General features: G+C 35.7%; 1 protein-coding gene across 1 annotated transcript in view; it reads left to right on the forward strand.

Annotated features, from left to right (window-relative positions):
- Positions 1-12,990, forward strand: part of EIPR1 (EARP complex and GARP complex interacting protein 1) — a 75,009-nt gene that overhangs the window by 44,034 nt on the left and 17,985 nt on the right. Inside the window, exons 5-6 of the mRNA XM_066547251.1 lie at positions 2,731-2,830; positions 12,230-12,366. Coding sequence (XP_066403348.1) covers positions 2,731-2,830; positions 12,230-12,366 — 237 coding nt within the window. The remainder of the gene's footprint in view (positions 1-2,730; positions 2,831-12,229; positions 12,367-12,990) is intronic.

Here is a 12,990-nt window from a genome sequence, read left to right on the forward strand (position 1 = left end):
TAATTTTTGCCTAAGTATGTGGAAAAAAATATAGTCATCCTGAGGCCTCCAGAAGGCTGGGCAAGAGTTTTACCTGTTTGTTTTCCTGACAGACGCTGATACTACAAAAATGTTTTTCCTAGGCTGACCACCTTACTTGATCTACAGACAAGCCAGTTATATGTTTCTTTCCTGATGTGTCAAACATCCATAATATTCACTTTGCAAGTTTTTTAAGCCCTGTTCAAGCAACAGAATAGAAATGGTGTCTATGGCAGCAGCTGCTCTATGGATAGTGTGTCATATATATGATAATTTAATGAAAAAAATTTTAGAAATAAGTGATTTTTCTGTGGCACGTCCTCGTCGGGATGCTTTTTTTATTTGTAAAGCAGTTTAATTTTTCTAAATATAATAATAATGCAAGAGTCAAAATAAAGCCTAGCTGTCTTTGGGGTTCTTGTCCAAAATAACCCTTCATTTCTTAATTCTCACTGATCAGCAGCTTTTTAGCTAAAATGTTCACCTTACCTTCTAGGTTTTTTTAGGAAGCTGTGGTTCTCGTTTCACCACATCTTCAGTTGGACTCTGAATTAGATCTCAATGTCTGAGAATTTTGAGATGAAGTGTAACTTGTGTTCCCTGCAGCAGACTTCAATACACTGTAAAATAGCCAGAACTTATTTCATTCAGAAATGTGGCTGTTTTGTAGAGCCACTTGGGTAGGGAACGAGATAGTGGGTTCCAGGTTGTACTTGGTCTGATCTCCTGTCTCCTAGAATTAATGTCCTGATTATCTGATAAGCAAGAGTAATCTTTAAATTGGAATCATTGTAATGCAAAGCAGGCACAATATTTGAGTTCTTAATATGTGAATTTTTCTGGTGGGCTGCATGGAAGCTGCAGGATGGTCTGCTGAGTTACCAAATGCAAGGGTATATTTTCCATTTTTCAGTGCATGAGAGTTTTCAGTCCAGCAAAATTTTTCAATTTATGGAAATAAGTGGTCGTCACTTCTGTAATTGCAGTTAAGCAGTAGTTAATGCTTGCTTTGTCCAACATTGTGGCATAACTGCAGTTCATGTCAATGAAAGTGTTTGCATGTTGCTTTTTTTCTTCCTTAGTCTATAATGGAGGACTTTGAATTGTTCATTTGTAAAAGTTCAGTATGTTTATTGATAAAAGTGTTAACTATCTTTGCAGCATGGGAGAAGATAGTGGGTTCCTTTCATGTGTGCATTTGAGGGAATATTTTAAATACTCTTATTTTTTGCTAAGGTAATGTTCTCTTTAGGATTTAATTTTATTTTTTTATATTAAAAACTACTAGCTGCAAGCTTTATTGAAGCATCCTGAGTTAGATGATAACAAAACAGGGTAAAATACAACATATATAATTGCTTGTCTTCTGTTTATAGATTATTTAAAGAGCAACTGTGAGGTTGCCACTCAGTTTCTGCTCTAGTGCAGTGTTTGGGAGGGCTTTTGGGGGACCATGAGACCCCCATCACCTTTCCTGGGGGGAAGGGGCCCTACAGCTGAGCTCTGCACAGTGGAGGATGGGTGGTCACTGCCTCTCACCAGAGGTTTCTTAGCACACACCCAAAGCCTCTCTCCCCCCACCCTTTGGTGTGAGGGTCTGTGCGAGCCTGGCAGCTGACAGCCCTGGGCTGTGGTCTCCAGCTTGATCCCTCTGGGAATGTGTTCTTCTTCCCCAGCCCAGGCCTGAGTCACTTTATCTCCATCAACATGCAGCCCAAGGCTCCATTCAGGGTTTGGGTGGTTTTCTCTGCAGCTTTTATACAGTTTTGCTGTAATAGGCAAAAGTCTTTCATGAAGATGTTTAAGCCATAAATTATAACATTTCAGTCTCCAACCATCCAGTTACTGAGTTGATTTACGCAAAAAGCAAAACAAACTAAAAAACTTGGGTCTAGTCATGGACTTCTGAGAAACTTCAAGCAGTCAGACTTCAACTAGGCTCAAAAGATGAAAATAGCATATCAAATGCTTTTAGATAGCTGAGGGTTCAGTCTTAAAATGGAAAGAAGTTTCTCCATTAACCTGTTGATACTAAAGTTATGATCTCTACCCTCAGGTATATGGTTGGTCTAAAATTATTAGGAGGCTGCAAAAGTGTTAGAAAATTACAAAAATAGAAGCGTATTCTCATAAAATGACAAGTATTCTTTAAATCCTACTGTTACCTCCAGCAAATTTATTAGGGTTAGAGTGCCTAGTTAGTTAGTGGAGCTGCCCATCCTGACTGGCTTAAATATGCTGCTTTTCATAGACAGAATAAGAGAGGAGGACTGATTTCTTGCATTCCTTCCTGTATAGCATGAAGTGAATCACAGGTTAAAAGTATATGCTGATTAAGTCATGATGACAACTGAAGAGTTGGAAGAAGTTTGCATCAAAACTAAGGCTCATGATTTTTGGTGCACCTTCAAAAAGGATGCATAACAATCCATATGAACAACTCTCAGGTTTCAAACTAAAGCCTTCTAAAATTAGTGTACATCAAGGTCTCTGGTTGTATTTCTGTGTATGCAGAATGACTGCTACAAGTTGCTAGTTAATGGCAGATTTTGGACTTAAAATATCTGATGGATTTCATCTAAAGGAAACCAGAAGGAATATGGTTTAACATATTTTGGTATAGATTAGATCCACAGAATTAAAATGGCCTTCTAGTTCAAATTCGGATGGATTTTAACGTTGAGTTGTTTTTCTGTTTCTGTTTTGCAGTGTTATGTGGGAGCCAATGGGAGATGGTAAAAAGATTATTTCACTGGCTGATAACAACATATTATTGTGGGATTTGCAGGAAAGTTCAGCCAAAGCTGTGGTAAGAATTTTTTTTTTTTAACAAAACATGCTATACTTTAATATAGTCCAAACAACAGCATTCCTTAGCCTAGAATTTGCTAATCTTTTAACTACTCGTTCAGAAGTATCTCATTGCCTATAAGGTAGGTGGGGGAAATGAATATTCTACCATTGTCTTATTCAAGAGTGTTTAAGAGTAGTATTTTAGTACCTGTCGGTAGCGGGTAAATGTTTTCTTTGTTCTAGAGTTCCCCTTACTGCTCTTATAGTGAGAAATCTAGAATAAAGCAGTGCTGATTTGGTGAATGTCTACAAGTGGAAAAATTAATGATCAGTCAAGCCAAAGGTTGCTGAATTCAGATAATGGTGTAGTAACTCACGTTGGTTAATACCATGCAGCCCTTTATTTAATTTACAACTCTTGATTGTATAAGCATAAGTTTCTCTATTTGCTATGTACTGCTTTGAATTTTCAATGTTAGTTTAATTTAGTAATATACAGTTTATTCATATTATTTCACTTATTGTTAAAAATGTCTTATTCAGGATCATATATAATAAGTGTCATTGGCATAGATTTTTGTCTGATTATGCCATATGATAGAATGTATATAGAAAACTTCAAATGATTCCGTCTGTGCTTATAAATGGAAACTTGTTATGCCAAGGACATTGCTATTCAATTGATCTGTTGTCACATTTAACTCCTTAGCTCAGGGTTAATTCTTTTCCTGGATGCTGCAGAATCAGTTTTTTCAACTTACTCAATACACTGTGTCCATAAACTCTTCCCTGTTTATATGACCTGACTGCATGCAAATAGATGACAACGTAATATAATATAGTTTAATACTTTGTGTTTATAATTAAGCCCTTTGGGTTCCTTCTCTACATGAGAAACTTGAGGGGTTTTTCTCACCTGCAATTTCAATAGTTATGCTGCCTTCCAAGGCTTCAAATTAGTATTTGTTTTTATCAAATTGATGTTGAGAGTTTCTGACAGCTTACCTCCAGGAGCTTGTCTGTCAGGCAATGTATCCCCTGCATTACACCTCCATTAGTTAGTATTTCTTTCCTAATGTCTGCATAAGACACAAACCTTTCTGCATTACTGAAAAACTTTGGGGTTGGTACTGCTTCCATGCTGTGGGTCCTCATGTCTCCTTGAAGTACTGAGACTGCTAGACAACTTAGCATTTCCCTTTCTCCTACTTTCACTCCTTGTGCAGTTCTGTCCTCACTTGCTGAAATTCTTTTGAATGTTAATGAATATTTTCAGCGTTTGACCACTTTCTCATAACTCGCTCAGATTTTTTCTTAATCCTAACCTCCCTCCCATGGCAGGGGAGTGGCATTAAATGATCTTTAAGGCCCCTTTAAACCCAAACCATTCTATGAGTCTATGATTTCCTCTAGGCTGCTCTCTGGTGTATCATCAGTTTCTCTGTGGAAATATTGTCACAAATGCCAAATTTTATGGGGTTTTTATTCCTCATTTGATATCGCTTGGGAATTATTTACTAGAATTTTGTATATTGTGTCTTCCTTATACTATTCTTTTATCAAAACTAAATTCCTACTCTATCACACAAATATTTGTGCAGATAACTATGATTTCCATTTTCCTTCCATTGCTAGAATTATGATCTGTGTAATCTTGGAGAGGAATAGATGCTATCAAATTTTGTAATTTCAGCATGATTTGGGGAATCAGTATTTTTATCCTCAAAGCAGCAATCAGCTTACAGATCCTTTCAGTATTTCAAGTAGCATTACTTATTAGAGTATTTTTTAATTGTTACTTCTAAAATGTTCTTGTAGTACATCAAATGTTGATGGCACAAAAGACCTCTAGAAGGCAAAGTGATAAAGGAATTAAGGGGATTTAAGTTGTGACATTATATGTTTATATTTTTATGAAAGGAAACTAATACAAGCAAATGTGAAATTCTGTATCAAAGAAACCACTTCACCTAATAAAGTAGATGTATCAACCTTTGACTGACATCTTCAGATTAGAGCATTTAAAAATCTTTGTTAAAAACCTTTGTTTGCAGAAGTTAAGAATGTTGTTCAGATTTTACAGTCAGGCCCTCAGGAGGCTTGATATTGAATTTGACTGATCCTCTGTATTTCCATCTAATCTAGTATCTCATGTGATTGCAGTGTAAACAAGAATTATTTATGATTAAAATTTTACCTGAGAATAACTGTCTAGCATAATCAGTCTTCTGCTCCAGCAGTTTTGAGTTGTTCTTAGATGATACTTATTTCAATACCAAGTCATACACTGCTGTTAAAGTGAAGTCTGATAGAGAAAGTTCACTGAAACTTGACTATCAGAAAACATATCTCCATGCATCAAAATCTTGAGCACAGTGAGTCACTTCTGAGATGACTGGAATTCTTGCAATTTTTGAATGTTGAATTTTGATCTGCAACAAATTTATCTTACACATATCTGTAGATTCCTGAGCTAGCTGGAGTCCAGCTGAACAAGACTGAGGAAAGCATAAGCATCTCTTTAAGAGGCTTGTGCTAGACTTTCTAGTAATGAAAATTAAGACAAGCTGAAGTCCAGTATCATAGGCTTTTTCAGGACTAGAAGTGACTGTGGTGCATTTCTCAAATATTCAAAGATTACCTCCTTACTAAGAAATCAACTCCCTGTGTACTTGTATATATGGCTGAAAAATAATAACTTTTATTTTGCAGCAATTTTATATTTGCAAAAAATATATAGGGCTGACAGTTACAAAGAGCAATAAAGAAAAACAAGCAATATTTTGTTACACAGTTGGCTTTCTCTTTAAAAAAAAAGAGTAAAACCCTCCTCCATAAATCAACACTCTACCCCAATTTTTGCTGCTGTAGTATTTAGAATGTGAGAGAAATCTGTGTGAACAGGTTGATTATAAAACAGATAGCATTAGTAGTGGTAAGTAGTAAATATATTTTCCATTTGATTTTCGCCATGGACAAGGAGTGTTTGTAGGCTAATGAGCTGCTGGTGAAACAGGGATTTCTTTCTGTGAATATCCTGTTTATAAGGGATTGTTGCATGCATAGTATATCGTAATTCTAAAAAGTACATGATTTGTATTTTAATTTTTTTTGATCAGAATGTAAAGTGAGACTTCATTGAGATACTGATAATGAGAGCTTTTTTTTTTGCCTGGAAAACAGATATAGAACAGCCTAAAGCAAAGAAATCAGGTCTTGCCATATTAAAAAAGAGGCATGTTAAGGCAAATTTAAAAAAAAAGCAACAAAAAACCAAAAAAACCACATTTCCTTTATATGCAGTTACACGGAGGTTACGTAAATTACAAGAAAAGTTGTCTTTACTGTTCATTAAGATGAAAGGTTGTCCATTTTTGGGATCTCTTAGCCACCTGCTGTCTTATCACCTAACATGCTTTGTTTCAAGCAGGCAGTGACTAAGTGGGGTGTAGCCGGTGTTGGGGAAATGTCCCTGTCTGACCATCCAGGAGTCACTCTGGCAGTCACACTCCCATGAGCAGAGACTTTGGGCACCTCCAGTGGGCTGACAGGGCCCTGCAGGACTCCCTGCATGCCCCACTCTCACACATCCCAGGTTTCCCAAGCAGTCTCTCAGTCCTCTCCGTCCCTTAAGTCATTTAATCACAGTGCTACAGCAAAACAACAGTCTGGGCTGGTGCCTCTCATGAGGGACCCTAAATAAAGAAAATCCTGAGGTTTTATACCCTCCAGTTTATGCAGCAAAAGTCTTCTCCATCCTCTGCTCCTGCTGTGGCTCTGAGTGTCCAGTCAACTGACTGGTGACACAGGTCCCTGTGCCTTTTGTTGTGCAAATGGTCAGTGCTTCTTCCCAGCCCCTTGCCTCATTTCCCTCCACCATCCAGAGCTCAGTCTGCAGCTGGCACTGCAGCTGCACACCAAGCTACCTCTACTGAATGTTTTCCTCAACACTAGTAAACTTAAATATTCTGCAGGGATTGCTAAGGGGAGAACATCATTAGAAAATATATATGTTGCTATAGACTTAGAACAGTGTACTTCTGTGTGTGTACATGTGTTGTTATAAGTAAAAAATGCTGTGACTAAAACTTAAATCAAGAGCCTAGGATTAAAATAATAGAAATGTCAGTGTTTTGGAATTGTTTTCTCTTTTTGTAAAAAACACATGATAGTGTTCAAGTTGAATAATAGCATCATTGTTAACTAAAAGTAAGATCAGTTCCACTGTATCTGTGTCAGGCAATAGAGGTAAGGGGGTATTCATTACACTGGTGCATCACTGGTCTTCCTGTTTTTACAACACCTTTCAATTGCTTCCCTTTTTAGCATAAGTATATATTATAGGGCATTTTAAGGGCAAGAGGTAAACCAAATGCTACTCTTTATGGAACTTTCATGTTTATGAAAGCTTGTCTAATATTCAGGTATAATATAAATGAAAACCTGAAAATATGTGTGTCTTTAAAATTTTGTATCGGCCAAAATTTCTGCTTCTCTACAGTGATCAAAACTTCAGAGTCTTATTTGGTTCCTTTTCTGTATCTGCCTGTGATTTACAAGTCACATTGTTTCATTAAAATTAGCCTGAAGAATTGTGCAGTTCCCAATAGATTCAGAGCTTCTTGGTAATAAAATTATTGGTGTGTTCATTCTCTGAATTATCTAGTCAGCTTGGGATAAGAAACATTTGCTAACTGTAATTTACGGTACAGTTCAGTGGGTTTGTTTGGGTTCATTTTGGTTTTGGTTTGGGGTTTTGTTTTTTATTTTCTTTCAGTGTTTTTTTTTGCTAACATGTTTCCACCTTACAGTGTTCAATTTGCCTGTATTTACATTAAGACAAGCTTCTCCTGTACTTTTGATCACTCCCTTTATTATTGTTTTGAGGACATTACCTTCTGGGGTGAAACTAATCTTATGCTTACTGCATCATTACCTTTTGCAATTAAATTAGCTATTCTTTGCCATTTATAATCATTAGCTGGACCCAAGAGAAGCCCAGACAATGCACAAGGTGTGGATAGAATCTGCTGAGAAGAAGACAGTTAATATTTCTGTGTACAGATTTGAGGTCAGATGTCAACAAATTGCTAGAACTCTTCCTTGAGTAAATGCAGTATGTTTGGCATGGCAGATGAGTGCAACAGAATGAAATAGAGATATTAAAATCTAGATATTTTTCTGGTTTTCATATGTTTTCACAAAGGGGACAAATAGAGGTGTGGCTTTGATCATTCTAATCCAAACTATTATAATTATATTCCTTTTAGATTTCTTGTGGATTATTTAGCAGCATTCATGTGGTCTTGGTTCAGAACAACAGATGATATCAAGCAGTGGCATTCCAGGCAAGGCAGAATATATTTTGGGGAAGATTTCACAGGTTATCTGGTTAAAAGCGATGTATCCAAATAGAGAGAACGTTAGGAATAAGCATGAGATGCTTTCTTGGCAAGATAGCTGCTATTTCTCAAGGCAGGAAATACCTTGTGGAATTCAGTGGAGAATTTTTTAGTATCCCATTATTACTGCAACTAAAATAAACATAGATTAACTATAGGAGGGCAGAAAACTGTCAGAAGAAAAATAAAAGTGAAATTACTGATCAAAATGAGAATAGGAACCAGCTCATAGGGTTGGAATCAATTTTATTTAATGGTCACCTTAACGATAGAAGTAGGAGTGAAATAATGAAAATTATTGCTGGCAGAGCTTGGAATGCATCATCAGCATATAGGAATAACAATATAGTTCAGAGGATGAACTGGTTATTTAGTTTAATTTTTGTAGTATAAAGCAGAAAACTTATGTTTAAGGAATAAAAATATTTTCTTACTGTAATGCAAAAACTCAGCACTTAAAAATATGTGAATTCTGTTACTTAGCTATTCTGAGAATAGCTCTGAGCTGCCAATATGATGAGGCTATTTGAAAAGGTAAATAGTTTTAAGATGGTTCAGGAGTCAAGAACAGTTTTGAAAGGACTCCATGGCATGGTTTCCTGCAGTGGGCGGAGTTGAACTCAATTTACCATCCTCATCAACTTTTCTGTTTCTGTCAATAACAAGTCAGAAAAACATTCATGCCTTTTAATGTCAATCTCAAAATAGTCTGCTTGGGTTTGTCTACTTAGTGTAGCCCTGAATATATCTTTCTTCTAAGTACTTTCCTGTTCTGTTCTTGGTCACATAGCTCTTTTCTTGGAAGAGAGCATGAACAGTTGGTCTCCATGCTGCTTGTGGTTTTCCTAGATAATTTGTGTACCCTTTAACATTTAATATATGTTGGGTTTTGGGTTTTTTTGGAGGATAGTGCCTGTCCTTTCCTCTTTTCAAGTCAGACCTTCTGTAATCAAATTTTGAAGCAGGAAAATCAACCTCAGTCCTTCATATTTTGACAAAAATAAGTTGGAGTCATTGATACTTTGATTTGAATGCACAGAAATCGGTCCATGATCTAGGACATCCTAGGAGAGATTTTTTTTGTATTTTGGTACTTTGTTTTTGTAAAACCCCTTTGTTCACTGAGAATAACATAAACAGTTCTATTCTGATCATGTTACATTGTTTAATTTTTTAGAAGATTTTTTTCTTACCTCAAAGTGTTGCTGTCTTGCAAGTGCAGTATAATATCATGCTGCCCTTCTATTTTTCTTCTTGTGTCACCAGATTTAGGCATTGTTCCAGCTCAGCATTTAGAAATAATGTAAAATCCATCCATACTCCAGTAACCATTTTACGCTGTTCAAGATTTCATTTTCTCTAGATTTCTTTTCTGAAATCAGTGTGATCCTTGTGCATTGCAAGAGTAATTCATAATTTTGTTGTCTAAAAGTAGACATTGAGTCGTACTCTATTCCTTTCCTTTTTCCTTAATGTAACTCCCATTTTGTGTTTATAAAATAATACCATGAATTGTTTACCTAAAATATCCTGTGAGGCCCTCACACCTGCATGTCTTTATCCCCTGGGCAGCACAGATCTTAACCTTCATGCAAGAATAATGTTTAAAATACAGGAAGGTCATGTTTTCCTTCCCTTTTGTAGTTAGCTTTTCTGCATTTAAAGAAGTGGAGGAAAGATTTCAAGGTAAAAAGTGCACTTACTTACCTGTCCATCTATTCAGTATGAATTAAAATTACAACTAAGGTGTTTTTGAACCTGCATTTGTGATTCTGAGCTACCAATTTTGTTTCCTTTATTTCTTGGATGTCTAGGAAGGAAACCCATGTACTTCCTTCTGTTACATAAGAATTCCTTTTTATGTATGAAAATTTCTCTTCTTTATCTCCAAATTGTCCTTTAAATCCTTGCAGTTGCTTTCAGGTTCATAGATGACATGGAAAAGAAGGCCGAGTCAATTAAGAACTTGTCTGTATATTATATATAGTTGGACATCTGTATAAGGAAAGATGTCATTTAATTTACTTATTAATTGCTTATGAAGGCAAGGATGAATTGGCCCATCTAGCATGTAGGTGATTTTTTTCATATGTTATTAAGAAATATCACAGTATGTGTGTGCTGGCCTCAACCCATTTGATCTTTTTATAATCTTTTTATAATCTTTTTATAGTAGCTTACATTATAAAAGTTAAAATGAGAAGACACATTATATATTTTTATATATATATATATATATATATGTGTGTGTTTGTGTATGTGTGTGTGTGTGTCTATATATATGTCTCGAATGCTGGAGAAAGTATAGTCTACTGCTGACAAAGACCCTCTGCCCTGAGTCATGTTTTGACCATTATAATGCTTTCCATCTCAAGAGCAGATTTTTTAAATACCTGAGGAAATATACTCCCTTTGTTGGTTCTGTCTTACTGTCAGTGATAACATTGGCTTCCCTCCCCCCAATCTAAGCTTTGAATGGCCAAGTCTGCTTTCTAAAGAAACTTATTTAGTTTTTGAAATGACCTACACAAGCTATGAATATTCTCTTGAGCCTGGAATCTAGTATGTGTCAAAAAATAAAAATTAATTTTATTATCCAGTGTCCAGTGTTCTGTGCAGTGCTTTTTCTTTCTATTAATAATCTGTGAGTTGTAGAAAGGTTTTCAGACAGTATTTGTTCTAGAGGAGTAGGTATGGCCAAAGTGTTAATGTTATTCATTAACACATGAGCAGTATATGATCTTGCATGCTGGGAATTCCATGTTCTTTAAAAAAAATCTAGTATTGTAATTCCTTGATTTTTAATCATAATGCTAAAGAAATATGATATTCTTGGTGGAGTTGTAGTAATAAAATTTAGCAAAATGCATACATGAACATTTATACAATATACAAATAGATTTAGGCCATTTAGTATTGGCAGCATATTTTTCTGTTGATATCAGTTAAAGTTTATGTAAACAGTTTGTATGTTTTAGTCTTTTTCATCCATCAAAGCATAATATTTGTGCTGAGAAATCTACCGTTAAATAGAATATTTATGTTGCGTTAGGATCCAACAGGATCCCGTGCCGTAATCTGCTTTTGTGAAATACCTCATAATGAAACATTTTGAAATATGAAAGTTGTGTAAAAGATGACCAAATAAGTCTGCTGTTTGTGTAGCTGCTTGAAATATGTGTAAATTTTATATCTGATTAAATGCAAATATTTTGATTTTCCTCTTTCTCTTTAGCTATTAAACAGTTTCAGTAAATGATCGGAAGTAAAAGTAATTTGCAGTGTAGGCAGCTTTGATTTCCCCCATGTGCACATGAAATTGGGGGATAACTTGCTATACAACTTCCAAGAGAAAGTTGATTACTTTGGACCTTCTTTTCATTATCTGTGGAGATGCAGAGCTGCCTGCTCTAGGATGTGCAGGCCTGGTTTTGGAACTGAAACCTTTTTATCTCACAGATTGTAGATTTGTAATCTAGTATCTACTGTTATTTTCACAGGCATGTATGTGGTGACATGGGCACCTGGGCCTTGGCTTCTTTATTTTTAAAAGCTGCTATACATTTATCAAAAAGAGTCTTTGACACCATAATTCTGTTACTACAGATAAAATTTGGCATTTTGACATGGAAAAAAATCTTGTAAGACTGTTAATGAAGCTAAATGCACGTGTGTCTGTGTGTCTATGTGACAGCTACAAATCTGTGCAGTGTGCCCATATTGTCTCTCTACTGTTTCAACAATGATCTGAAACTTTTTAAGTTAATAGAAGAGTACAGTACTTGTAATAATTTGGCATACGTTACACTGCATAAGCCTTTTAAAAAATAGTGATAGAAAATTAGCTCTAGCTTTTATTTGTTGTTTCTTTACTTTTTTTTCCTTCAATCTTCAGATTTGGTAGTCTGTTGCACTTGGAGCAATAGGCTGTTGAACAGCTTTGTCTTCATTGCAACTAATTTCATTTTAGTGTTACATTTAGAAACATTGCCAGCTTTGTTTCATTATTTTAGCTGTCTAGTTCCACAGCCTTGGAAGGGAAAGGACAATTAAAATTTACTTCAGGCAGATGGAGTCCACACCACAATTGTACCCAGATTGCCACGGCCAACGATACCGCTGTCCGAGGCTGGGACACACGGAGCATGAGGTAAGGACAGCTTGCAGTCGTGTTCTCTAGAAAAGCAATCTCCTTTGGAGGGAGATTTTTGCATTGCCACTAGCATAAGTTTTTTGTTTGAAATGATAAGTGGCAATCCTATAGCTTATAAAAGGAATAGAAAGGCTTGCATAGCTGATATAGTTACAATTTAACAAAGATTTTTCTCTGGTATTCCCCCTCAGCTTCAATTCTAACTTCAATTCTAACTAACTATTCTTCTAATATTGAGTTTTATTGAACCATGTACTAGTCTCACGAGGATTTGTTCAATACATAGGAATTACCTGAATGAAGCTGTTTTGTAATTCAACCTGAAAATGCTTCAACAACAGTCCTGACTATGCTATGAACTATATTCATAGCATTTACAGGTGACTTTAATCTTTGAAGGCAATTCACAAGTTCACTCTTCACTTCTGATTTTAACAAAGTGTTCTATACTAGACTAACGATTGTAGCATACTGGTTGTAAGAAATCACTGAATCTATCAAAATCATAACCAAATAAAAGCTTTGAATATACCTAATAAGGCATTTCCCCCCCTTCCTAGTTGTGATTTTGATAAGCAAATGAGTGATGTTGTGCACATCTGTTGCCATGACTACTAAAGC

This window comes from Molothrus aeneus, chromosome 3 (assembly GCF_037042795.1).
Source record: "Molothrus aeneus isolate 106 chromosome 3, BPBGC_Maene_1.0, whole genome shotgun sequence".
NCBI classification, from domain to species: Eukaryota; Metazoa; Chordata; class Aves; order Passeriformes; family Icteridae; genus Molothrus; species Molothrus aeneus.